Raw genomic sequence first — 27,774 nt, forward strand, 5'->3', positions numbered from 1 at the left:
AGAGTATTATTTTAAATCTGAAACATTTATTGAAAGTAAAAAAGAGAGCAAATGTATTTTTGTAACAGGTGGCACCACCAGGGGTCGCACTCTCTACAGCCTGAGGCTCCATAAAAGGCAAGCTGGAAGCTGGAAGGTGTGGTGGCCAGGTGTTAATTTCCTGTGTGTGACTCCAGGTGTGTGTTGGCCCCACGCTGTTCGCTGAGTTTGGAGGAAAACTGTTTCAAATCGATCCTGTTTAAACGGAAAATTATCGGATTGACATCGAATGGATAAAGTTGACGGGAAACCCTCTTATTTGCATAACAATAAATATTAGTTAACTTCATTCTGGTTGACAGAGTCATAACATTTTATTTTTGTAAAATGGTTATTGCACCAGTTTGTATTAAATTGCTCTTTTTCAGAATTGATTTTTTTTTCTTATTTGAAATACACTGAAGATTTTTTTCCACCATTTAAAAAAAAAAAAGATACAGACTGCCTTCCTGTTCAGCAGCTGATAAAGAGCTGTGCTGGTTGCGCCCAGTTTCAAACCGTCGTGGCCACCGATTATGAGTCTGAAGGGAAAGAACCACGCAGAAAACAATCATCCCCCAAATGGCTCCTCAATACGCTCCTAGTCTGCGTTCCCGTTTGGCTCCTTTACTGCTTATTCTGCAAACTGGATTCATCATCATAGCTGCACTTTGCTTTGAAATCAAAGACGCCAACAGACATGACACGAAATCCTTCCTCCACTTTTACCCCGGTGAGTTTATTTATTTCTTTGGGAGCAAGAATGAAGGTGGCTTGGGTTCCAAATGTTCCAATTGAATTTTATTTCAATTGAATCAAATAACGTATCATAAGACTAGGATTTTAAGAAACTCTGCCTGTCTTAAAAGGCAAAATCAACTCGATCAATCTTGCAGATGTGATTGATGGGTGGCAGCATGGAAAAGTGTCTTTGTTACATAGTTACTAGTTATAGTGCATTTATTGGATTTAATGACACAGGGTTTCTGTCGTCTTCCAGAGTTCCAGGATGTGAATGTGATGGTGATTCTTGGGTTTGGCTTCCTGTGCACCTTCCCAGTGCGGTATGGGTTCAGTGGCTCTGGGTTCAACCTCCTTGTTGCCATCATTGCCACCCAATGGGCTCTCATACTGAACGGCATTGACTCCTGGTACAACAGCAACATAATCAGAATTGATCTGAACAGGTACAGTATGGTTAGTGGATTTGTTTTAGTTATTTAATTATACAAACTATGATATTTCAACAATATATTTGTTACTTTTCAAGATTAGGGCTTACAACTTATGAAGCCCAAAATTCCTTTCATTAGAAAACAATATTAACTAATTACTATACCAAAAAAAATCCTTTTTAACACATGTATGTTAACATATTGACATGTTGCCAGGCCATGTTGCCCTACGCAAGCATGGTGACTTCATATTTCCCAGTAGAGCCTCACTGCTACCTTCGACATAGCCTACAATGGGCCCAAAAGGGAATTGATAAACAAGTTGACTGTACACAGAGTGCTTTATTTAACCATAATAATGGAAGGTTGAGTGGAAGGAAAAAAAACTGTAGAAATCAATATCGTATTAACATGTTTCAGTAATATCCTAACTTATTTACATTGCACCTTTGTATTCAGATTTGCACCACTCTAACCTTTCAACCATTGATGTTTTCGTGTAGCATTATAGAGGCAGAGCTGTGTGCTGTTTCTGCACTCATTTCAATCGGATCCGTATTGGGAAAGACGAACCCAGTCCAGCTCACCCTGATTGCCCTCCTGGAAGTGACAGGATTTGTCCTGAATGAATGGCTCCTCCAGACGCTCCTGAAAGTAAGATTCTGTTCTGAAAATGTCCAGTCTATTGAATCTTCAGTGGAACACATTCTTTACAAAAGATTATATTATAAAAGTCGTCATAAATGAATGCTATTTTCTGGCTCCAGGTCCGGCCTCCGAACAGCATCATGCTGCTTCATGTCTTCGGGGCCCTCTTTGGACTCATGTTGACATGGATCCTGTATAGAGATGGCTCAAAGCAGGGATTTGAGAAGGAGAAATTCGACAAGAAATCAGGATTGTTCTCAATGTTGGGTGTGTAACAGACTTGTATTGAGACATTTCAATATGTCACATTGTGGCAAATAAGTCACAGCTCTTCCATCACAACAGCCAATGTCTAATTGGATCCATAACAATTAACCTTTGATTTTTGATTCCAAGTGCAGCATCAATGTATTGAAGATCATTCGGACAGTGCGTTGTCTTTGCTCTCCAGGTGCTGTGTTTCTCTGGATGTTTTGGCCCAGTTTTAACTCCGTACTGGTGGTGGATGATCAAACCCGTCTGGAAGCGGTGTGCAGCACCTACCTGGCCCTGGCTGTTAGTGCTGTGACAGCAGCCGCTCTGGCTGTGCTCTCCAGTCCCAGGGGAAAACTCAACCCAGTATGACGGGATCTTTTGCATGCTCGTACACTATTTTCTGCACTTTCTGTAAAGCTTCAGGACTCACGACTTGAGCTTGTTTTTGTACAGAATATGGGAAAATAATTTACTTGGCCACTATATTTGATATTTTTTGCATAATTTCCTCAACCAGATCCAAATGCAATCATGCATCCTTGCTGGCGGCGCTGCTGTTGGGGTTTCTGTATCGGTCGTTCAACAGCCATGGGAAGCAATGGCACTCGGATTCACTGCTGCCATATTGTCAACCATAGGATACAGATATCTTAAGGTCTTTATCCACCTTTACTTTATTTTCTAAAATCTACACTTTAAACCTCTGCTCAACATCTAATTTTTTTTGTTTTAGACCCACTTGCTGATTGCATTTGAGTGCCATGACACCTGCGCTGTTCTGAGCACACATGGACTTCCTGGTCTATTGGGGTGGCTCGCACAACTGGTCCTGCAGATTAAACACTGTGATGACCACACTGTGTAAGAATGCACTCAGCAATCGAAGACAAGAAAAAAATAAAAAACAACACAAAGTTTTTTTGTTTCGTTTTAGGGCTGTCCGATTTGCTGTGTTTCACATCTGCACTCTCTTTACTACTGTCTCTTTAAGTTTGTCCATGGGAATCATAACAGGTATGTATGTTCATAAGTTAGTTATATAGTATATGACTATATAGTTATATACTATATGCCTATATAGTAGGCATATACTATTTTGTGATGTGGTTCACAGCTAATGAAAACCTAAAATGTAGTTTCTCTAGCCATTACAACATCTCAGTTAAAAAAAAAGTTTCTATGTTTTGTACAGAAGTGTGCGTGCAACATGCAGTATATGGATTTAACACTTGATTGAGGCTTCATTTACCGTGAGTGCAGCACGGCACGGAGGCATCAGCATCCGACTCTACTGAGGTGTTCAAGAAGCCCAGTGTGGCTTATCAATGTCCTTCAACTCATTTGCTGGTCTCTAGTTTCTTTTTGATAGCAGACCAATCATATAGTAGTTAAATCTGAACCTGGTGCTTTTAGCTGCGTGAGCAGATGACAAATTCCTGATGGAAAATGAAATCGATGTTTCCATGAACCTCATCAGGAGAGAGAAGAATGTTATGCTCTAAACCTCCTGGTGAAGTACTGTGCTGACTTTTACTTTATTCTTGATTACAAATAAACAAAACACCAGTAGGTGCCATGGCACCCCAAATTATCACCGAATGCAAAAATTTAACACTGGACCTCAGGAAGCTTCATTCTGTCCCTCTCCACTCTTCTTGATTCATTTGCAAATGAAATGACAATCTGACTTTCATCTGAAAACTGGACTTTGGACCACTGAGCAACAGTCAGGTGCTTTATCTCCTTAGCCACAGTAATACAATACTGATGATGGCTCTGGATTACGAGTGGCTTGACACAAGCAAAGCAACAGCTGCTGCCCAGGTCATGGATATGCCTGTGAAGCGTTTCTTGAAACACTGACTCCACAACTTTTGAACTTCCATGAAACTCTTTAATTTACTTTGCTTCACAGCCCTTACATGACTGCTGTATCTTGTTCTATTTCTACCACCACTCAGCTTTCCACGATCAAGTCTGGGTGCAGCCCTCTTGCTAAAATTATTTGGGGCTCATCCTACACTGGAGAGCATCATTGACTGATGGACAACCATGTCAAACGTTGTGTGGGAAGTTGATGGCCACATTTCCAAAAAGAAATACTTTTTTTTTTTTTGGTCTGTAGTTTTCAGAGAAACTGACTTTTCATTATCTGTAGACTATATAGTTTGTTTACATGTTAATATTCAAATAATGTAGAATTAATATGCATATTAGTTGAATGTCTTGGTATAAATTAATTTTGAATGACATTTTAATTTGACATGACCCTGACCAACACTGAAAAAAACCATTGTAAGACAAATGCCAACTTAAAATCAAGCTTCAGCATTTTTAACCAAAATACTTTGTCTTACAGCCTTTCTTGTCAAGTGGACGTTTTGGAGACCCCAACAAAACAAAAAATGCTTTGATGATCAGGCTTTCTGGGAGGTATTCACACATGAATCTCAAAGAAAAAAAATTATAAAATTACAGAAAATCACATTAATGTTCTGTGAACTTGATGTTTTGTGTTTTGCAGTTTCCCAACCTCGTTGTACAGAAGTAAGATGAAGGAAAAAAATGATCAGCTCTCATCTTGGATATGGCTTTTCAACATTAATCTTTTCTATTGAACATAATTTTGTTTTTCTTAAGAGTAGAAATTAGATGCATTTGTCAGAGAAATAAAACAAGGAAAGGCTGGATGATGAAAAGACAAAAGCCAAACTCATTTACAGCCCAGTGTCTTTAATGATGCTGTTATTGGAAACTGACTCAATGATTTACAGGCACAAACAAAACTCGGTTAAAGCAACACCACCTTACAGTTCCGAAACCCTCTATTGTGAAATAGTAAAATTCAACATTTAATCTGACTTAATATAGAGCAGACAACCCGTTAAAGCTGAAAACATTTTTCAAACCCCTTATGAATACATTCAGTAATAATTCAAATCATTCTAAAATATTACCTGCAAATGGCACCCATTTCAAATTTCCACACGAACAGTTCAAATTAATAGGATGATGTGTTAAAGAAGTGAGCCAACCCAAGGGAATGTTGCAGTAAAACTCTGCTATATACATTTTGGTATACATAACTTGTAAACCATAATAAAAACATGGATACAGACTGAGTGCAAACACACATTTAAAGATGTGCCACCTTTGAAAGTCCTTAAACTTCACAGAAATCTGACAATTTGTGCTTAGTTATGATTTAGCTACAATGCAACAAAGAACATAAATTACACATTTTAATGAAAAAGCTAAAAAAGGTTTATATTTAAATGAATGACAGCTAAAGAATATTGTCTCATACAACATAGAGTGTTTAACCATCGACAGTCAGTGTTTTACTGCCAGAGATCCTCTGTGCGCCCAAACTTGAAGACCAAACCTCTAAATTAGAGAAAGTAAAAAGATGAGCATCATGTTTCATTTTGCTAACTGAATTGAATAAAAGACAAATAATGACAAACTTACCCGAAGAAAATGAATGCATTTTGGAAAAAAATGGCGATACCAGGATACACAGCAGACTTCTCTGCAAAAAACAATTATATCAAGATCAAACCGTGATACTTTGTGAAGTACAATTAATGGAAAAGTCTTTAACTTTTACTAAGACCTCACCACTAACTGCTGCAATATATGCCAATATCACAAATCCCACTTACGAGGCACTACGAATCCTCCGAAGAGAATCCACATGGAGGCAATGAGGGAGCCGAAAGCCAGCATGAAGCCAATGAAGAGCCAAACTCGAGCACCTGCAAAGAGAGATAAGGGCGGGTGGATTACTGAGGGCAACATGGCACAGCACTTTATAATTAGCCTAAAGTAGCAAGGAGAAGTTCAGGGACATTAAAGTGATTGGTTTGGGGCTTTTAATGGCTAATCAGAGTTGTTCTTCATCACTAATGGAATGACTTTGAAAGGCAATGTTTTAATTCAATCTTGAGGTTTCCCTCTTCCAAACAGGCTCAAGGAACAGTGCAGACCTCAATAGTACCATTGTAGAGTTACTACTGGGAAAGTGATCTGGAGTCATTTCTAAACAGTAGTGGTTTGATCAGTCATCTAAACTCAAAAATATCTCATCAGGGCTTGTAAGAAGATCTAGTGTCACCTTCAGATGAAAGGAAAATATTTAACGTGCTCATTTCTGACTACAACTGAATGTGAACACATACAATCAAGTTTAAAGCTGCCAATGTGATTGGACTGAATGGAGTCAAGTATGCATTTCTGTGTACAAGATGGATGTTCATTTTAGTAAAGGCCTTAAGTCAACATCCAGTGTTAGAGCTGTATAGATATACGAAATCGTTTAACGATTGTAATAAAGGCTGGTCGTTCCCACACTAGAAAGGCGGCAAAAATGTAGAATTCTACTAGAAATTTGATTTAAAAAGTGCAGTAGATTAAATTTACTGAACATATTTTCAAATTCACACAAGAATTCCTACTAATAGTTTATTCAAAGTTGTTTTCCACTCACATTTACACTAAAAGTGGGTGATAAGCAAAACACATGAAAACAAGACAAGACTTGAGTTACAGAAAAAAAAAAAAAAGACTCATCCATGTACTAACCTGTCTGTCCAAGGCATCCCTCGCTGTAGCTGTCTCCCCTCACTTGGCCATTGGAAACAGCATTTATCCTACACAAGGTAAATAGAACAAGAGAGTAAAAGTCAACAATCTCAGCCGTCTTCAAAAATACGTAAACATGAAGATTTCAAACCCAACCCAAAAGATCTGATGTCAATGAATCTCATTTTTGGATGTTTCGGCCTCATAGAAAGTTGCCCTGGGATTTAATTTATCACTTGATCAAGTTTTCAGAAATGTTGGTCAAAGCGGTGAGCGATAACACATCTACACTGTTCATGACAAACAGCAAAGGTCTTTTTCATTCATGGTTGTAGCCAATTTGCAACTAAACACTAGGTACCCTAACTAGAGAAAGAGGCTGAGGTATACACAAAAAACATACTAATCACATGACAAACTCCTAAATTAACTCATGCGATTAAAGCTACCACTCATCCATGACAATGGGGAATAAGAAAGTGCCTAAAAAAAATGGAGATTCAAGCATCCAAAACACAAAACAATGAAACTTTGAGAGATTGCTTTGAGAAATTCCACTTACATGAGAAAGGCCACCGTGGCTATGACTCCACACGTATGATAGGCATGATGAAATTCTGTCTCGGTGGGATATTTCACAGCAGCATCAATGATGATCCACCATCCTGTGAAAAACTGCACAAACAAGATGCACAATCACCCTCGACGGTTGATTGCTGACATGAGATCACTAAGAAATCTTCCTCTTCCTCATTACACCCACACTTAGATCAGCGCTTAGAACATTAAAACAAACACAGGAGCTCACATCGCCCTTGCCACAGCACATACGATTTGGACAAAAGAAATCATAGCAAATACCAGAACTCCAGCAGCTATGGATGCGATGGTATTTCTTCTCTCCCCCCAGTCCACATTGCACTCGCAGTCTCCGCAACGGATTCCGTCCAAAAATCCTGACATGATTCTGGGGGGAAAAAAAATAACACAAAATAATCCACAAGGATACATTACATTGTTTAAACAAAAGAAAGAAACGAAGCAAAAAAGATTGTGGGAGAGAAAACACTTTACTGCGCAGCCGCTGTGCAGTAAATACGATGCTAAAGCCAGTTCGTACAATAGTACTGTACTCAAGATTCATAGTCTAAACCAGCAGGTTTCTAACACCGATCAGACAACTACACGGTGAATGAGTGCGATTTTACACAGCAGAAAATGATAGTATTTTCAAAGAACAAACCTCTGTTTCTAATGTCTCTTTTGTCCGTCGCATTAACGCTAGCAAACATTTCCTTGAAGGTTTCTTGTTATAAAGTTACGAAAAATAGTGTCATAATTAGGACCGACAACGATAACCACTGACGGAAACATGCGTAAGCGAGTTTCAAGTAATGTTTAAAGTGAGTTTCAAAGATAATTTACCTTTTTATGTTCGGTTTTTGATGTCAAGCCTTTGGTTTAACCCGACTTGGCTTCCGAAAAGAAGCTCTCTCAGGCACATGCGCAGTACATCCACACCCAAGCTTTGTTCATTCTGTTGCCTTCAAGTACCCTGCAGAAAATTTGACTTTTCTATCGCAATAAACGTAAAATACAAATTTGCAAAAAAAAAAAACAAAAAAAAACTTAACGTTCAAATTAAAGAAAAAACGTTAAATTGTAGCACATTATATTATATTTTCTTTGGACAAGTGTTTTTCCTTTAAATAAATGTTTTGTGTCATAAATATCCTAAGACAAATTTATATTTTTTGTCATAGACAAAAAAGCTACGTTTACACCAACTTTACTGTAAACCATCAAAATAATAAAGTGACAAAAACCATGATTGAATTTAAAACTTTATTTCTTTCCTTTATTGTGCCACTGTAATACATTGTGTTTTTGTTTAATCGTTTCATCATGTAAAACACTTTGAATTGCCTTGTTGGTGAAATGTGTTGTACAAATCAACTTGTCTTGCCTAAAATAATAGTCACTCCCTGGATAAGAAAATGAAAAAGCATAACGAAAGTGCAAACTTGTAGGCTTCAGAGCAAAGGCTTAAAATTAATCTAAATCTAAATGTTTAACTAATTTAAATGTTTAGGAACAGTAGAACAAAAAACATTTATCTTTATTCTCTTTGAATCATTATTTGAATGACTGAGATAAAAGCCTTTTATTGTAAAAAGAAAAATCATATTCGTGCCGTATAAAACAATCTTGAGGAAATCAACATAACATTTTCTTCCATATTTAATAAGAGTTGTGTCCTCAGAGCAAGATTTGTGACTTAAGCATCATGTGTGAGTCACATGGAGGCATCAACCCCCACTGCTTGGCCCTTTCGCCACTAATAATCTGTGAGACTAAAATTCAGTAATCTCTTTCTTTTTCTGATAATCCTTGGCTACATGAAGTAATATTTTTAATTAAACAATATAAGCAAACCTTAATGTGAAATTACAAACCTATAAAATATATGCTGAAGCTAGCACTTGAGTATGGAGAGTTTATTTTTGATGTTTCCCAGCAATGAGCCATTAGAACTCTTTAACTAGATGGGTTGAAACCCATCTTAAACGAGGTCAATCAATTGCAAAGAAATGTGTAAGGACATAAGGACCACTCCAAAGTATCCAATGTAGCCAAAGGCACCACTCATCCTCTTCTCTGGATCTGGGAAGAAAGAAATAAACAAAACATTGTAGTACAATAAGACAAACTAAAAAGTATTTGTATTAAGTGCTGTAGATTCACATATCTTTAGCAGATGTTCTGATTTTTTTTTTCCATGAATGACCTTTTGCCTAGATGGCATCTTGTAAATAATTGTAAATAATTAAACAAATCTAGGTGAGGAGCAACACATTTTGCAAGGCATTAAGCCCGGGCGACACCCTCTTCTCATAAAATGAAAAAGGCAGGGGTATTTGGGGATTATATTTGAGCGATGTTGTAGGAAGGGGACTTGAAGTACTCTCAGTTGAAATCCGTGTACACAGCGTATCCAAAGTGGGGGTCTTACCTCCACTGTAGTACCCCCAGGCATAGAAGAACCTACTGGTCACCCAAATGGCACCCAGCACTGTTGCAGTTAACTAGAAATCAGAGTCCACAAAAGTAATGTAAATACAATAAATAAAGAAATGAGTTCATGACATCTGGAGAAAACACGCCCATCACTGTGACACCATGTGAACTGGGGTCAAAGACTACATGATGGCTGCCTCTGCTCTATGTGCAAGGAAATAAACACACGAACAAATAACGGTTAAATGAATATAAAATGATAATAAATACCGGGTACATAAGGGCTGTGATTGTTTGGAAAACGAGCCACTGTGGGTACAACTCCAATGTGTTCTGGTGGGCTCTCTGGATGCAGTTGAACATGTGCTCATTGTCGCTGTACATTGTGGGATACTGTAAAATAAACAAGCAGCTGCATTAAAAATGTTTTCGAACAAGATCATAAAAGACTTCAGAGACTTCTCAAAACTTCTCGGTCTCAATCGAGGTACCTTCACTCTGTATTTCTTCCTGGCCCCGATAACCTTTGCTGCCAAATAGCCCAGCATAATCCAGCTGTACAGGTAAATTAGTATCACATATCCGTAGTTTGAATTCACTTTAGCGAACACCTTCATCTTGGAGCAGTTTATCGCCTGCGGGCAGGTTTCTGGGGACGCAGAATGAGGAGTTAGCGAGTGTTCACCCGGTGGTTAACTAACAGCTGTAGACAAAGAATAGCAGAAGCTGCACCGGGCTCGTTGCGCTGTCGAAACCACGCGGTCCGCCATTTTGTGAGTGGCAGCCAGGTCCTTGAAGACCATAACTGATATTTGAAAAATAAAACACTAAGAACGGCCGTATCTGTATCATACCCGTAGAAAAATAGATCTGTATCTATATAGAGACAAATACACATACCCAGTCACTATGCAACAGCATTGCAAACTCAACGTAAAAACATCAATACAGATATCAATTCAAACCACCCAAAATAACATGACAAAACAATCACCCACATATTTTGAATCTTTCTGCGTAATTCTGACGAACCCAAACTGATCAGTGCATATAGTCATAAGAAATACGGGTCATATAACTCAGAAAATGTTCATAAGTTATGCTTTTAATTCATTCTTACTTCAAATAATTAATCGCCATTTAGTTCATTTGATTCAGCTATTTTGTTTTGTCAACAATAATAAATTAAAAGGTGAAGATCACAATTTTACGTATTTTATATGTGTTTTTCTGAATGTAACTGCTCTAAATATTATACAACAAAAACTGCATATACTGCAGTTTTATAAATATTATGAGCTATTATATATATATATATATATATATATATATATATATATATATATATATATATATATATATATATATATATATATATATATATATATATATAAAGACCACAGTGGTGCCTGTGGTCATCGGGGCCCTCGGGGAAGTAACCCCCAAACTGGAGCAGTGGCTACAACAGATCCCAGGAACAACATCAGACATCTCAGTCCAGAAATTTGCAGTTTTGGCACAGCCAAGATACTGCGCAGAACCCTCAAGCTCCCAGGCCTCTGGTAGAGGACCCAAGCTCTAAGGATAAGAACCACCCGCGGTGGGTGAGAAGGGAATTTTTATATATATATATATATATATATATATATATATATATATATATATATATATATATATATATATATATATATATAGAAGGGAATTTATATATATATATATATATATATATATATATAAAAATTCCCTTCTCGCCCATATATATATATTTTTTTTCATTTTAATATCAATATAACTTCAGTGAATCAAATCTATCCTCAACACATGACTGTCATTGAACAGCTAATAAAAGGTCACAACGCAAGTCTTGATTTTCTTAACTAAAGACCTTTTATAAATGTTGTTTTTTAACTGAAATATGACAGAATGGAAAACTCTTATTCAACTAACTGCTACACTCAGATAACATAGACTGCTCTACATTTTATTATCCAAGAAAAAACACAGCAACAGATTTAAAAAAAAAAAAAAAAAAAAAAAAGTATCTCCCACACATAAATACTTACAAAGTCCAAAGAAATGCATTCCGAGTGTCCCTGGCCCATTTACTTTCTCCGAAACGGCCCTCTTGTTGCCAGGGTTACTGGAGAACAACACGTGAAAGATAGTTTATTCCTAAGAGCCCTCGCTCTGTCATGTTTCCAGAAATACGACAAAGATATTACATTTTTATTACATTTCCAAGCCGATTTTTTTAAGCTATTCTCAGCAGGAATTCAGTCTCACAACTTGTTAGCTATGAACTTGTTTTCCAATTTATCATTAATAATGAATCAATAAGGTAACAAAAAAATAAAAAATATAAATCCCACATATCACATTTCCCACGTTGTATTTTTAATAGAAATGTATAGATTTCTAATACATAAAACACGTATAATTACATCAAACTTCGAAGTCGTACAATATTACCCAAACCCTTTTTATCTCTAGTACACGTTTTTCTAAAAATGACCATCACAATGTGGCGTCGACACAGGACATGGCTATGCCTGTTTTTCTACATCTACTCAACGGAAATCAGGAGATGTTACATAAAATGTCGCGAGATCGCCTGCAACGTCTGCGATTGTGGGGAAAGGATAATAATTACATTTTCTCCAATGTAAGGTCCGTGTTGAAGGGCTGACAAAGCGATACTTCTGGAACTGCAGATACTCTCACAGCTTTTCTACATTGACCTACATTTTAAGATGCAACACAATTTTAGCAAGCAAATTATATTTACTTTTCCCATGACTAATACTTAACTGCAAACCGAATAAATCTTTTATAAAACGAGTTTAGTATAGCTTTCAAAGTGAGCTGAATTTAGCATAGAGATTTAGCAGTTAAAAACGTTTAACAATGTGGTGTAACTTTTGGTGTAATCCTAAATAAGTAAAAATGATTGCTAGAAAATTTATTAGTTAACACATAATTCAAGTAATACAGGTTATTTGTGTAATAACATACGGTTATTACACAATTGACTACATACTCAACTATTGTATACTATGCGACTAAAAAGGCTGAAATTGTATCTTCACCACTTGTATAAATGTTATGGATTTATTTCCGAAAACCGCATTATGCTGTGCACTTACATAAGGAACCCGCACTCATCTATTTTACTGAAGGGCGGGCCGTTGAAACTGATTCGATTCTTTTGGAAAGTTCAGAAACTGGATTTTCTTTTTAATTCAATCTCAACTTCACAGTCATTGTGAAACAGAAAATAACGAACTTCACAGCATTTCTTGGAGAACAAATGTATGGTGTCTTGAATTTGGAGAACACTGGGCTTTTCCCGCTGACTTAGAAGCGTTTTAATAGTGAACTGGTCAAAAAGGTTGAATCGGCCGGACAGCACACGAATGGAAATTTCCAGAGGCTTCTTAAAAGCAGTTGCAGCCGCAGTCTCGTCGTCATTCGAGTAACGACGATTGGAGGATCAACACCAGAGGACACGTTTTAGCCTTCTTTTTTCAGCACTTGGAAACAAGACAGTATATCTGATAGCTTTTTAGCTGTTCTTCTACAGTCGCGCCTTGTGAAAACAAACGTTTAAGTGTTTTCTACATAGTAGCGGTTTCCGTCGACGTTTTTATAAGAAGACCAACCTGCTACATTTAAACTGGTAAGACTACAGCAACACGCCTACATTTTCGTTTCTTGGGGGCTTAGTGTTTATAGAGCATTGTTTTTATGTTTTGTGTCGTTAATTGCTTTTAAATTAATACAGAAGCGTGGTTGTTGAATCGCCCAAAGAATTTCTTGTTAGAATAACGAGGCCAAGCTACTAGCCGAGCTCTGTTAGCCTGCGAGTCTGGAAATTTCCAGAACTCTCGGGTCAGCCGTTGGAGTTACGCAACGCTACTGCAGTCACTAGGGGCAGTATTGAGTAGAATTTAGTTACGTCATCCATATTTCTACAGTACATATTCAAATGTCTCTTGGTATTTGTATGATATGCTATCTAAACTTAATGAAATCAAGTTACGTTTGCTTTACATATAGTAACTTTGTCATTTCCACCTTTTTTTCAGCCTTCGGCAGATACACTGAGAGATGGCTACACAGGTTGACTCGCACTCTGATATGGCACATGCTCGCCAGAGCGACGGCCTCAATGTGATCTTCGACCAGAAGAGTCCAGGCTCTTCACACTCCCGATCTCGCTCACGATCCGTCAGCAGCTCTGCCAGCAGCCGTTCCACTGGTTCTGACTACAGAGGGCGTAAAATCCGCCGCGGACGCAACAGGTCTTCATCCTCCTCATCTTCATCTTCTTGCAGGAGCGGGTCATCCTCTAGCTCCAGGTCCCGTTCCAGGTCCCGATCCTATCCGCGATGCCACCGACATTCTTCCCGCTGTAGATGTGATAACCACCGCAGTTATGGCGGCGACCGCTACCGCCGGTCCCCACCCAGGCGCTACAGGGCACACTCCCGCTCCTTCAGCCGGTCTCCACCCCGCCGCTATCGGGGACGTTCTCGCTCCTACAGCCGATCCCCACGACGCCACTACAGGGCTCATTCCCGCTCCTACACCCGCTCCCCGGTATCAGACAGATATTCCCGCCATCGCAGAAGCTATAGGTCCAGGTCCCGTTCTTGGTCACCAGCACGTTGGAGCAGATACAGGAGACCAGCAAGTCAGCTGAGATGCAGATTCTCTCGATCTCCTTCCATGACCTACAGGGGGCGATCGCGATCCAGATCATCTGGACGTTCTGTCAGTTTAAGCCTGCATGGTGAGTAGACTTTTTTAATTTATTTTTTATTTTGGACAGGTGGTGGATAGTATCGATTGAATAACTGTCTTCTCTATTTTCACTGTGGTCCACAGACAAAAGGGAACTCCTTGAAGTTGCCAAGGCCAATGCTATGCGAATGCTTGGAGTGGAGAAGCTGGACCTTCCTGAAAGTGTGAAGCCTATCCTGTCAGAGCAGCCAGCAGCCAGTTCTTCACCAGAGCCTGTTACAGGGGTGAGGCATGGCTCCCGAAAGAATCATTTGGAGGTGAGTGTTTTTACTAATGATAAAAAAAAAAAGAATGGTGTGGAAAAAATTACCTCCTCAGTCACTGAGAAATTCTTTGTAAACTCTATTTTTTATTTTTTCTTAGCTACACTACATTGCTGTTGGCTTGGTGAAAGTTGCATAGAAGTAAATATACATGATTTATTTATTTTTTTAAAATAAATGTAGGTTCTTTTAGATTTAAATTCCTTTTTTTTGAGAGCACACTAAATGTATTACTTGCTCTTGGTCTAGTTTCTTTTCTTTCTCTTTTTGTTTTATTTCCTGTCTTGTTAACCTGACCCATGAGGGAACACACCTGCTCTCTGTATTTATTCCTGTCTTCATAGATAACATGACAGTGGTCTCCTTCACTCATCGGCACCTGGGATTAAAAGGCTGTCATGTGACATGGGTGACAACCATTTGTTTGCGTTGACATGTTCTCTGACTTTAGATGTTGCAGTATGTTTAATATATGGAATGAGCACATACATTTAACATAACAATTCGATTACATGCATATGCTTATTGCACAAACGTAAATAATTTAGTTAGGTGTTAGTTCTGTGCCATTACATTGTATTTATGCTTTCAGATGAAATGGGTTATTGTTACTTAGCAGAATCTGCCACTCGCTGAAGGAGCACAGGCGTGTGGACTTCATTATAATGACTATTCCAGTCAAGACAACTCTTCTCCGTATCCGAAAGATAAGTTGGTACACAAGATGTGTGCTGAGGGGCTGGGGAACTTGCGTCTTGATCACTGTTCCATCACACTTCCAGTTTAAACAAACTAAACTTTTTTTTTTTCTTTTTTTTAAATTGTTTTATACAGCTTCAAGGTCTGTCCTTTAGATATAATTTATGTAATGAAGGGCTGCATGAAAGCTGCAGTTTGACAGTGCCATATATTAAGTAGAATTGTTTAACTGGATCTTGAAGTTCATCAGTTTGCACTTTAGGTTGAAGCGCAGTTTCTTGCTCATGAGTAACTTGTAATCTGTTTCTCTCCTTGAATTAGGACGAGGCAGAGCCTGGTGTGTCCAGTCCAAGGATAGAAGGCAGGAAAATTGCTTTCAGTGTAAATGTAAGTGACTCAAAAGTGCACACAGTCAAAATAATCTAGAATAAAATAGATGTTTAAAAACTTTTTTCCCTCGTTTTCTAGAATTCTGTTGCCAAGCCAACAGTGGTGGCTCCATCTCCTGCAAAGGTAACTCCCAGAGTTGACAGCGTTGAAAGCCGGAAGCCTTACGGCCATTGGATTCCCATCAGTTCTGGCCAGAACTCCAGTCCAAACAAACACCATTAAGTAGTTGTGTGGCTGGGGACATGGACACTGTAAATAATGTACATAGTTTGTGAAATATCAATTTTGTGGTCATTTTCTTTCAGATGTTAAAGATTTAAATGGGCAGCTGTGAAGAATTCATTCAGGTGGGATTATTCCTTATCCTCTGTATTGTGTATTTATTAATAAAGAATTGAATCAAGAATTATGTCTCTTTTTTCTTTGAACACTGACAAAATGTTTATGGAGTTATGACAACGTTGGCAGTATTATTAACAAGGGTTATGCCTCAATATTTTCTTAAGTGTTTGAATAAAACAGTTGAGTTTGTTTAATGTGTACAGTAGCAGTTCCTATAAATTCCACATGATGGCACTGTTTTCTTTAAAACCATGAGCAAATATAACCTGTTGACAGGTTTAGACCCTAATCAGAAGGGATTTATGTCATTTAGTTCAAATTGGTTCATGGTTTCCCAGTTCAGTGTGATGCATCTCAGCCTTGTTCCTACAAAGCTAATAGATACATTTGTTGATTTGAATGATCAGGACATCTGTTAAAATGGGTGTAATCAAACTCAGAAGCAGGTGTGCTTGGTGTTGTGGCTGCTTTTCAGCAACCCTGAAGGCTGTTGGTGGTAGCCTTGACAGCGTCTTGGCACAGGGACTGGTAAATTATTACTGAACTGCAAAGCTGTGTAATAAATCAAGATAATTATCACTAATAAAAATTAATTGCACATTGGAGTATCTTACAACTGGAATATCTTATGTCCCTGTTCTAACTTGAGCTCAGTCAACAGCTTTGATAGAATATCTACCTCAAGTCTGTCATGATGCTGTTTCTTTTTTTTTTCTAAGTTGAATCAACAGAGACACTCTGAAATGTGCCATAGCAAATGTTTCTCTTAACAGTGACCCGAGGTATAATCGACCTTGGAGTAAAAACTAAAATCATGCAACTTTATAGAATCAAAAACATTTCAGAAAAATAGCAAATGGGTGTATTTAACATCCCAAAAGGTCCTGCAGAGGGTGCAATGCCGCTTCATTTACAGATCAGGAATAAACTTGCATGGGAACCCATTTGCTCTTCTCAGCCACAGTCACAAGGTTTTCTTCGTCACATCACAGCCCTAGGCAAGTTAGTACTCAGATGAAGGTATGATGGTAGTTAATATTTATTCTTAAGCTTAAAATATTTCAATCATAAGACCACACACAGCAAACACAAAAGCCAAAAAGGATTACTGTGTAATTAGACATGGTTTATTAAAAAGGGAGGAGGAATATCTTTTCTAAGGTTTAATACTGTACAAAGTAACATAAGAAAATATAATATAAGCATGTCAGATCAAATCCACCAATCAAAGGACCAAGATTGCTTAAAAGCAAAAAAAAAAAACAACAAAAAAACATGGCAACCAGAAAAAAAATCACTGAGGTGACAGGACAGACTAGACGGCTGTTCCTCTCTCCAAGTTCTGTTTGATCTCTGCTGTGTATTTGCCATAGAAGCGCTCTGCCTTCTTGTTGAACTTGGCGTTCCTTTCGTTGATGTAGTCGATGTCTGCATCGTCGTTGTACGCCCTGCGCCGGCTGTATTTGGCACGCTTCTCAATCCTGACAATCGCAAAAAAACAACAAAAAAAAACAATCCATGAAGGACTGCATGAACCAGTGTGACCCCTATCCATGGCATATCCAATAACAATAATTGTCTGTAAGCAATATTTTTGGGGGCATGCGCTTAAATTTGGTAGGGTGAGTGGGGCTGGAAAACCAAACACACACGTACATGCTCTGAGGAAAACACTGTCAATTTGTGAGCTCCTATGCTTGATTCACCATGTCTTCAAAGCATTATTGTGCGTCATCCCTGGCAGCTAAGTCCTTGTCTAATGTTCTACAGTTGCATCTCCAACACAAGTCTAGGACGGTCAAATACAGAACAACTTGGGAAACCACTTCACCAAAAGTGAAGGAGCCCAAACAGTAAAACCTGAGGCACACCAGAGTGCAGACACTTTTTAAAATGACTTTATATATATACACTCCTGATCAAAATCTTAAGACCAGTCAAAAAATTGCAAGAATTTGCATTTAGAACTATTGGATCTTAAGAAGGTTCTAAGTAGAGCTTCACAATGTTAAAAGAAGAAATCAGCGTAAAAGACAAAAACTTTTGAGCGGGGAATTAATTGAAAACTGCATTTATTCTCAAACATGATTTTTTCCACCTGATCAAAAGTTTAAGACCATATCTCAAAAAAACCCGAAAACCCCCCAAAACAGAAATCAAAGTGCCAAAAAAAGGACTCAGTAATGAGTAGCTCCACCATTCTTGTTGATGACTTCAAACAATCGTTTAGGCATGCTTGATGCCAGTGTTTCCAGGAGACTAGTGGGAACGTTGCTCCAAGTGTTGAAGATGGCTTCACGAAGGGCATCCACTGTCTGGAACTGATGTCCATTTTTGTAAACTTCCCTTGCCATCCATCCCCAAATGTTCTCAATTGGGTTTAGATCCGGGGAACATGCAGGATGGTCCAAAAGAGTGATGCTATTCTCTTGGAAGAACTGCTTTGTCAGGCGGGCATTGTGAACTGCAGCATTGTCCTGTTGAAAAACCCAATCATTACCACACAGACGAGGGCCCTCAGTCATGAGGGATGCCCGCTGCAACATCTCCACATAGCCAGCTGCTGTTTGACGCCCCTGCACAACCTGAAGCTCCATTGTTCCATTGAAGGAAAACGCACCCCAAATCATGATGGCACCCCCACCACTGTGCCGTGTAGAAAACATCTCAGGTGGGATCCCTGTCATGCCAGTAACGTTGGAAGCCATCAGGACCATCAAAGTTAAATTTTTTCTCATCAGAGAAGACAACTTTCTTCCACCTTTCAATGTCCCATGTTTGGTGTACCCTTGCAAAGTCCAAACGGGCAATTCTGTGGCGTTGAACAAGACGTGGCCTTTGAAGACGTTTTTTGTTTCTGAAGCCCTTCTCTCGCAGATGCCGTCTGATGGTTATTGGGCTGCAGTCAGCACCAGTAATGGCTTTAATTTGGGTAGAGGATCGTCCCGTGTCTTGACGGACAGCCAATCGGATCCTGCGGCTCAGAGCTGGTGAAATTTTTTTGGGTCTACCACTTGACTTTTTGTTCCATAACCCTCAGGATCATTTAAGAAATGCAAAATGACTGTCTTACTGCGTCCGACCTCAGCAGCGATGGCACGTTGTGAGAGGCCTTGCTTATGCAGCTCAACAATCCTGCCACGTTCAAAGTCAGTGAGCTTTTTTGCTTTTGCCATCAGGAGGTCTTGACAGTGTAAAGACTTCACAGAAAATGACATGGAATCCAGATTTTTGCACAGCTTTTGGCTTTTAAAGACTATGGTCTTAAACTTTTGATCAGCTGAAAAAATCATGTTTGAGTGTAAATGCAGTTTTCAGAAAATTCCCCGCTCAAATGTTCTTGTCTCTTGCACTGATGTTTTCTTTTAACATTGTGAAGCTCTACTTAGAACCTTCTTAAAATTCATTAGTGCAAAATGCTAATTCTTGCAATTTTTTGACTGGTCTTAAGATTTTGATCAGGAGTGTATACACACACAAGGAAAAACTAATGTATTGAAATACACATTGTAAATTGCTTCACAGTGCAAAATAAGGAAATCCACCATTACTTGCCATATGTTAAGTGCAATGATAATACTAGGTACAAAAAACATCTATCTAAATTGACAAGCTTGTCAGTGGAGATAGTATAAATGTGGAATTTGTGCATTTTCTCGTAAATTTTAAGATTGACTGTTGGGTTGGACCAGGATTTATACCCTGGAGTTGATTTTGTTTCAAATTAGACAGGCTCTGGTCTATCACAGAAGCCGACTTACATCGCTGACACTCACTGTATTGCCACACTATGTTTGTGGTGTGCCAGTGTGACTCAACTCGCTCTCATTCTGAGATAAATGAAAAACAGGAATTGTTTCAATAGCCTGAGCCAATGAGAACGTACCAAAGTTAAGGTAGATTTCCAACATTTGCTTTTCAAAACGGGGTTTAAGACAGGGTAACAGGGTATTAACAAGGATTTAGTGTTTCTTCATAGTTTTAGCTTCCTTTATAACGAAGATGGATCAGAAAGCTGCCATGTCAGACTGGCACTGGATTAGAAGCTCAAATTATCTAAAGGTCAAATTTACAACTGTGACTTACTGTTTCTCAACATCCTCCACCATGCGGTCAATGCCCTCTTTTGTGGGAACATGGCTGCCGTAGCTCAGGCTATTGGACGTGGGGTAGAAATCCTCACCGCTGTGAAGCAGCACCAGCAAAAGAATTAGAAATACATAACCAAAGATAACCAGCATTTTAACACACTTAAACTGACTTTTCTATACCACCATTGTGATTTCAAGCATCCAAAGAAGGAAGATGATGCTGCTTCTGGGCATACGTGACAGTGGACTCATTCGCTAGGGTGCATGTGGTAGCAGTAAAAGGGTAATAAGCCTCCAGGCACCAAAATCCTCTTGACATTAGCATGCATGTCCTGTGCATCTACACTTTAATTTTTTATTTTTTTTTTATTCGGGATTGTGCAAGCATGTCAAAATAAAATCCCATTGGCAAATTGAGGAGTGCATGGCTGATCATTGACTAAACTCTTGATGAACACATGATGGCTGACTTCTGAGTTGGTTGCACCGGGCCAATAGCTACAATTCATCTTAGTACTTGTGACATCTTTTTTATTTGAGATTTTACTTATGCCCTTCAATCCACTTTATGATCCTTATTTAGCTTTTTGTTACACACATTTTTAATAAGACACACAACTGATGTGATAATGTGAGTTAACAAAGGCTGTTTCAAATGATAACATTCTACATTGAATTTGTTGTTTATTTTTCTTAAAAGCTGTTAGTTTTATGCCAAATCTTTTGGGATACACATTTCAAATATCTGTATAAATCTTAGGGATCCTTATAATATTTTTTTTTGCCAAATCTAAGACAAGTCTGTCTATAGTTTTTGATCATCAATGGTTTTCACATTAGAACTCGTGCAAGGATGCCATGAGTCTCTTTTTATTGTTGAATCATGAACACTGCAAAAACACAATCTTACAAAGTAGTTGGTCTGGTTTTCATCTTTGTACACTTACAATATGACAAAACTGCCTCAAGAGGCACAGAATTAATCTGCTGGTTTCACTGGCACTTAAAAGAAAAATAAAATCATTAATCAATGATTTACTTAAAACAAGCTCCTATATCTTGCTGAAAAGTTACCTGTGTGTTAGTTTTCTCTTATTTCAAGTGTACTAAGATAATTGTAATAGAAAGTAGACCAAAGATACTTGGTAAGATTTTGTGTTTTTGCAGAGTACATAATTTAACATCAGAGAAAAATATAGTGCATTAGGAGGTCTTTTAGCCTGTGGTGTTACCACACATATTATATTTAACTGGTCCAGCTGTAATCAGTCATTTGAGTAAAACTGAACTTGGCATCTCGAAAAATGTTAAATCACATACAAAACTCCATTTTGAACAGCACTGTATTCTTCCACTTACCTTTCCTCCCTTTGCTTCTCATAGCTTTGCAAATCTGGTCTGATTTGCTTGGTGAGCCTCTGGTACTGTCGGAATTGGGCCTCTGCATAACCTGTAGTCCATTGTGTGTGTGCGTGTGCATTTGTGGGAGATGGCAAGATAAAACATACAAAAAAAGAAAAAGTTATAATTAGTGGAACAAACAGCAAGCAGGCATGAGGCACAGTAACGCAAGCTGCAGCTGGTTAAGCAGGGCCGAAGAGGCATATTTCCTCCTCCCATCATTTCTCTTGAATCCCCTCTGGTGGAGAGAGACTGAGACATTGGATGACAGCCACATTCAGCAGCAAGTTCTTTTCTCTACAGATTAAATTAGGAGACGTACTGCATCTATGTGCTTATGTGGAGTACTTGTTGCTTCACGATCTTCCATCATGGAAAACTGGCCATACAAAGAGTCAGGATGTTTCTCACTCACACACTGAAGCACAGTGGAAGAACAGAATTCCAGCGCTCAGCTTTTGGAATCGACACACTACACTGCATTACTAATCACTAGAAGAAAAGGGTCCCAAAGCGTGAGAAGAGGGTTACCCATGCCCAAAATAAAACTGTTTGATCTAAACAGCATTTCCTAGAACGTTAATTCCAGATATAGTCAAAACGCTCACAGGAGGATTCCAGAGTGAATGTAATCTGGAACTGACAGTGATTTTAGTGTGTGATATAATGTTTGGTAATAACATTAGCTGTGAAAGATCCTACACAGAGATCAGATCAGATAGATAAAACTGTCGCCTGGAGTTCAAACTAAAGTGAATCCCGTGAATTGATCATTAAATTGAATATGTGGGTGGTGAGCTGCCTATTTAGAAGATAGAGTCCTTGTGGTTCCTTCAAGTTATGGGATCTAATCCTATTAAGACGGGATGGAACATGTGGGCAAACCCCCCGCCTCCCTCCCAAAAAAAAAAAAAAGAAACAACCTATGTGTTCTTTCTCATTTAATATTGCTGCATTATGTACAATTTGTCAACCCAATATCAGACAGATTTTCCATTATTAACTATAACAGAAGAGAATAGAAAAACAGCATTCAACATTATTTGCTAGCCATTCTACCCAGAGCCATCATCAATTATTATTTTTCTGCAGGAGTAATGTTAAGGCATAAGTGTTAAGAGATTAGTTGCCTGAGAAATTCAGCATTTTCCATGATAGACTATTTTATTTGAAACAGCTTTTGTGCCATTTCTTCTTCATTAAACAGATTAATGGCACTGTAAATGAATACTTTCTTACTTTGTAATAGGGTCCACAAAGAGGCGCTGTAAGGTGAAAGTGTGGCATGTTCACCAAATGGAAGTTTATTCTGATCGCTGGTTCCTATTCAACCGATTCTGTCTTTTCCTAATATTGAATATTTTCAATCTGCTAAAGCTATTTTAACTTGATAGAACTTACCTTTTAAAACATATATATCATTGTCATAATGGTTTATCTCTAAATAAAGCAGAGGGGAAACATGAAACTGGACAACATAAGTTAGACATAACATCAATGGCTTTTTCTACTATTTGATTAGGTTTGTTGTAGGTAGTATGATCCCATTGAGTACTATGCAATTTAGATCCTGTTGTATTGTGACCACTGAATGGACAAGCTTTTTATTAATATCAAAAGAAATCTGTTGAAGTAATCTTCAAAAGGCTGTTACTTGTAATGCAGGTGAAACCAAGTAGAACAGAGATGTTTTCTTTCAACGTCTAAGTGAAGCCATCAAACCTGCGAATCCTGTGTCTGGATTCTTCTTCTTCTTCTTCCTCTCCCATCGCTCAGCCTCATCAGCAGTGATTTCCAGCAGCTTCACTCTGTGATAGTCCTCACCACGAGCTGCACATTCCTTGAAGATAAATGTTCAGTCAGAGCTATCCAATATATCAAACCTCAATCTTCTCTGCAATATCAACGTGTGCAATGTCTCAATGACAATAGGTGACATTGAAAAAAACAAACACTGAAACTTCATGATACTTGTCAATAATATGATTAATTGACTTGGAATTTCATTGTACTTTATTTCCACATCTTGTCCTTTTTGATAGCAATATTCAAGAAACTGTGTACTAAAGTTTTGAAAATGAAAAGGATGAGTTTATTACAAATTCTAAGGCCTTTTAACAAATTGCCAAAGAAAGAGCCAGTCTAGAAAACAACAACAACCCCCCACCCCTCCCTGATTTTACTACAATTTAAGTTATTTATTGCCTCTTATTTTTAGGTTTCTATCATTTCGTATGAATTGCTATAAAAATGTTACGATGATTATCATTATGACCGTATAAATTATTTCCACTAAACCAGAAAACCAGCAGGTATTCCTACTGTTGGAACAGTAATTGATTATTACTGATTAAAAGCAGCTGTTTCGTGTTATACACTTTAGTTTAAACGTTTGTGTGAATATCGTGATATTATGGCATTTTTGCTCAAGGAATTCAAACCATGAGAACTTGATTCCAGCTTATGCTTAACAATGTCAAGAGGTGAATCAGCAGAGTAAGAGTTATTTCTTGAATACACATTTTGGAAACTTTTGTCTCTTTAGTGGAGAAAGAATAAAGACATGCATCAAAGGCAAGAAGATAAAATTTTGCGATTTTAAAGAATCTTTATTGTGAAAGGCTAACTGGTAACCATCAGCTTTAAGGTACAATCAAAAAACTACAAAAATTCATGTTCTGCCATGATTGAATTCCTGCAATAAGAAGTGTGGAAAGAATTATGATGACAGAGTATGTATGTATATATGAATGAATAAATAAAGACTTCCTAACATGAAAATCTTTGCAAACTAACAATAAGGAACTGAAGAGTGGCCCATTGTTTTCACACAGTACTGTATTATAGACATAGTGGCACATACCTTTTTCTTTTCATCTTCAGTAAGCTCCCACTCCAACCTGGATTTTTTAGCTTCCCAGTTAGAAGGAAGTTTCAGTCTCTTGTCCTCCTCCACGACCTCCTGATGATTCAGTTTACGAGCCTCATTCTGCATTGGAAATGAGATTTATAGGAAACTATTTTTGTAATATGCTGAGGAGGTTCACACAGAGTACCTTAAACGGGTATTCCCATAAGCTATTTGTCATTTACCGAAAAACACAGATGAATCTGGCTAAATGAATGCCAGATTCAGTTCGTTCTGCGAACTGAATCTGGCAACAACTCACCCGTTTAAAATGCAACTCTCTGAATTTACGCAGTCTGTCTTCTCTCTTCTGGGAAGCCGCAGTTTCTGTCGGTTCTTCTTCAGTAGCGGCAACTGTGTCCTTAAAGAAAGAAAAACATCAATATTTATACAAAAGGCGACGCAAATCATTCATTTATTGTGACCAGTTTTTAATAACTAACGGTCTGAATACCCGAACACAGCTGACATATTAAACATTAGTTAGCATGCAGGCTAACTACTGTTAGCTTAGCACAACAACGCGACACTTTAAACAACAGTAATTCAACTAAGCCGATTCACCTCTTATATATACAATCAACTAACAATAACTAACGATTGTCTCTTAGCTATACAAATATTTTCCCCAGGTAAATAACACTATAATACGACTACCTTACTACAGGACGCCATTGTTGTTCTTCCTTCTAGAAGAAAAAGAATCGGAAATACGTCAGTGGTGCCGGAAGTTACGAAAGTATCAAGGAACACGAAATTAAACTTTTGAAGAGAAGTAACAATGACACGATTTACTGTTTTATTCATAGTTTTATTAATTCAAGAAATATTTTTAGATATATTATTGAGTGATTAAGAAGGCAACTTTTTAAACCAATGGTTTATCACAAGCTTAGGTCTAACAGGGACAAAAAGAGTCTAAATAGAAAGTGTCTCACACAAGCAACTCTAAACCTAATACTAAAACACAGCATTTTTTGCACTAATTAAATTGCTTTTGTTGTTGCTGCTTTAACTCACTCCACATTCACAGTACTGTTCAATTTTTGTTCAGTTTAATTCCGTTTATTTTCACATCACCAATCCACATCATAACAAGACACTGGAAAAGAAAAAGAAAAACCCAAAAAACAATTCAGTCCAGTTATATACACATTCCAATTGATCCTACTTATCAAGCAATTCAGTCTTTATAATTAGTTTGTCGTTCAAAATGCTATAAGAAGTTTTTTGTCTATTCTATTGACAATTGCAGTTAGCCTGCATTTACTAGAAAATAAGTAATATATCAGTTTTCAGACAGCCAAAACAGTCATTTGTACATCAGTATTTGACTAAATTGTGTAATATGATCCCATTTTTCATTTCTGCTTCAGAGTTTAGGATTTAGAACCCCCGATAAATTGAACGTTTGAGGACAATTTGTCAAACTGAACCTGAAGGTCTGAGATACAGCTGAATAGTTGCTGTTTTGGATGACACAATGCGTTTAGTCACTGTACAATGTTTACATGTAAAATTGGTCCTGATGAGACTATGATAAATATAATCAAATAGGTCTCATAAATCAAAAGAAGACATCTGCCAACACATATTGTGCAGGTGGCTTTAATCTGTGTGATTAAATATGAGCAGCTGAAGAACAGACTCACATTCAGTATACACATGGAATATGAAGAAAAAATAAATTGAGGATATTCTCTATCAGCATGGGGACTTTCCGTCACACAAATATTTTTATTGAAATGTTTCTCTAAATAAATACAAAAATAAAACTGCAATACATATCAAGGGTCTGGACTTTTATTTATTTATTTTTATTTCAAACAGACAAAAATAGAAGCAAGAAAAAAGAAAAAAAAATTTAAACATATTTTCATACCCAATTGACATGCAATGATATATTGCCTGTTCAAAAAAAGGAGTAGTTCTTGACCCTTTCATACTCATCACTTACAAACAATTAATGTCCAAACACCAGATGAGCAAAAAATATTTCCACCTTACATGACATTGAAGTCTCACATTTTCATCTTAAGATGTACATTTATTTAAACACTTTTTATATCATCAATAGCATTTATGGTCTTTGTCACACTCATCTTATGCAACATATAACATGTTTCCTCAATAAGGAGGTCCTTTTTAAACAGTGTTTCGTACTTTTTTGAAACGCATTCAATCCATTCTATGCGTCTACTCCTTTGATTGGGTTATTCTAACACACTGATATAGTGGGAGGTGGGATAAATGGTCTCTAGTGGAACGGTGTTTATGTTTTTTGACAAATTAAATCCTACAATTGATGCACAGTTCCTAGTACATTTGATTTTTCATAATGTGGAAGCCATCATTCTGCTTTAATGATGGAGCTATATGCCCTGGTATGTAGAATATGTTTTGATTTTAACCATTCCTTTGTATCTCTGACTGTATGTTTAGGATTGTTATCCTTAATGAAGTTAAATCTCTGCCCTTGTTTCAACTCGTTTGCAGCTTCTTACCCTATATTAAGTTTAATCCATTTTCCCATCAACTATCTAGTGTCCCTGACCCTGGAGAAACGCCTTCCTATGGCATAATCTTCCGCCACCACATTTCATTGTTAGCATGGTTTAATCAGAGTGATTTAAAGTGTTAGTTTTCTACTATACTTAATAAAAAAAAAAAAAAAGAAAGTTCAATGTTGTTCTTGTCTGAATGGAGCAAAAATGATTTTATTTCATTCCTCTCTTTCATAAAGTTTCTATCGTCAGAGTCAAGTTATTACACATATAAAATACTGGCAAAGATGTTGTATACTGAGAACAAACAACTATGTGCATTTCAATTAATTTTAGTAACTAGGGCAACATCAATAACGGAAATGTCGCATTTTACAGAAATGTCTTTGTATGTAATTTTAAACTATCCAGTTTTGCTTTTTATCTTGAAGTTTAGATTGATAGAAATCTTACCAGAATGTTGGAAAGTGGAACAACACACGGACAGCAATTAAGAATATGGCTTGAGGTTATGAAGTGAGACGCATGAAAGGTCAAGCATAAAGTCATCTGTGCGCCACACAGAGAGACAGTTTAGATTCTCCAAAGCTCAATTATCACGCTTGTTTTTTGGTTGCAATAAACAGAATCTGTCATATATTACCAGTGAGTTTTAATTTTACCCATGAGGTTGCG

General features: G+C 37.6%; 5 protein-coding genes across 8 annotated transcripts; 2 read left to right on the forward strand and 3 right to left on the reverse strand.

The window, feature by feature from the left end:
* Positions 1-552: 552 nt before the first annotated feature.
* On the forward strand, positions 553-4,952 carry rhd (Rh blood group, D antigen). 2 transcript variants are annotated; one of them, XM_055038919.1, is made up of 10 exons: positions 553-751; positions 1,019-1,205; positions 1,697-1,847; positions 1,961-2,108; positions 2,293-2,459; positions 2,614-2,751; positions 2,830-2,957; positions 3,031-3,110; positions 4,456-4,529; positions 4,621-4,952. In XM_055038919.1, exons 1-10 carry the CDS (start codon positions 601-603, stop codon positions 4,645-4,647), a joined length of 1,251 nt encoding a protein of 416 aa, XP_054894894.1. In that variant the 5' UTR covers positions 553-600; the 3' UTR covers positions 4,648-4,952. The 2 variants fall into 2 exon arrangements, with proteins under 2 accessions (XP_054894894.1, XP_054894895.1); XM_055038920.1 differs by having other exon boundaries at positions 3,088-3,110.
* On the reverse strand, positions 4,810-8,218 carry tmem50a (transmembrane protein 50A). Its single transcript, XM_055038921.1, has 7 exons — positions 8,106-8,218; positions 7,542-7,647; positions 7,243-7,355; positions 6,681-6,748; positions 5,762-5,854; positions 5,568-5,628; positions 4,810-5,483 (listed from the first exon to the last, which is right to left on the reverse strand). Exons 2-7 carry the CDS (start codon positions 7,641-7,643, stop codon positions 5,438-5,440), a joined length of 483 nt encoding a protein of 160 aa, XP_054894896.1. The 5' UTR covers positions 7,644-7,647; positions 8,106-8,218; the 3' UTR covers positions 4,810-5,437.
* A 293-nt stretch (positions 8,219-8,511) lies between these two features.
* Positions 8,512-11,844, reverse strand: mgst3b (microsomal glutathione S-transferase 3b). Its single transcript, XM_055038450.1, has 5 exons — positions 11,762-11,844; positions 10,190-10,347; positions 9,969-10,091; positions 9,694-9,766; positions 8,512-9,344 (listed from the first exon to the last, which is right to left on the reverse strand). The coding sequence occupies exons 2-5, from the start codon at positions 10,313-10,315 to the stop codon at positions 9,244-9,246; spliced, it is 423 nt and encodes a 140-aa protein (XP_054894425.1). The 5' UTR covers positions 10,316-10,347; positions 11,762-11,844; the 3' UTR covers positions 8,512-9,243.
* Positions 11,845-13,140: 1,296 nt separating this feature from the next.
* Positions 13,141-16,259, forward strand: rsrp1 (arginine/serine-rich protein 1). Of its 3 annotated transcripts, XM_055038469.1 has the most exons (5): positions 13,142-13,374; positions 13,784-14,490; positions 14,586-14,758; positions 15,785-15,850; positions 15,932-16,259. In XM_055038469.1, exons 2-5 carry the CDS (start codon positions 13,806-13,808, stop codon positions 16,073-16,075), a joined length of 1,068 nt encoding a protein of 355 aa, XP_054894444.1. In that variant the 5' UTR covers positions 13,142-13,374; positions 13,784-13,805; the 3' UTR covers positions 16,076-16,259. The 3 variants fall into 3 exon arrangements, with proteins under 3 accessions (XP_054894445.1, XP_054894447.1, XP_054894444.1); XM_055038470.1 differs by lacking the exons at positions 15,785-15,850; positions 15,932-16,259 and adding an exon at positions 14,865-15,149 and having other exon boundaries at positions 13,141-13,374; XM_055038472.1 differs by lacking the exons at positions 15,785-15,850; positions 15,932-16,259 and adding an exon at positions 15,109-15,149 and having other exon boundaries at positions 13,141-13,374.
* Positions 16,260-17,300: 1,041 nt separating this feature from the next.
* Positions 17,301-25,318, reverse strand: syf2 (SYF2 pre-mRNA-splicing factor). The gene is made up of 7 exons (XM_055038473.1): positions 25,253-25,318; positions 24,858-24,956; positions 24,551-24,676; positions 23,410-23,527; positions 21,646-21,736; positions 20,282-20,380; positions 17,301-17,676 (listed from the first exon to the last, which is right to left on the reverse strand). The coding sequence occupies exons 1-7, from the start codon at positions 25,268-25,270 to the stop codon at positions 17,511-17,513; spliced, it is 717 nt and encodes a 238-aa protein (XP_054894448.1). The 5' UTR covers positions 25,271-25,318; the 3' UTR covers positions 17,301-17,510.
* Between the last annotated feature and the right edge of the window lie 2,456 nt (positions 25,319-27,774).

This window comes from Poeciliopsis prolifica, unplaced genomic scaffold (genome assembly GCF_027474105.1).
Source record: "Poeciliopsis prolifica strain line A6 unplaced genomic scaffold, Auburn_PproV2 SCAFFOLD013, whole genome shotgun sequence".
Lineage (NCBI taxonomy): Eukaryota > Metazoa > Chordata > Actinopteri > Cyprinodontiformes > Poeciliidae > Poeciliopsis > Poeciliopsis prolifica.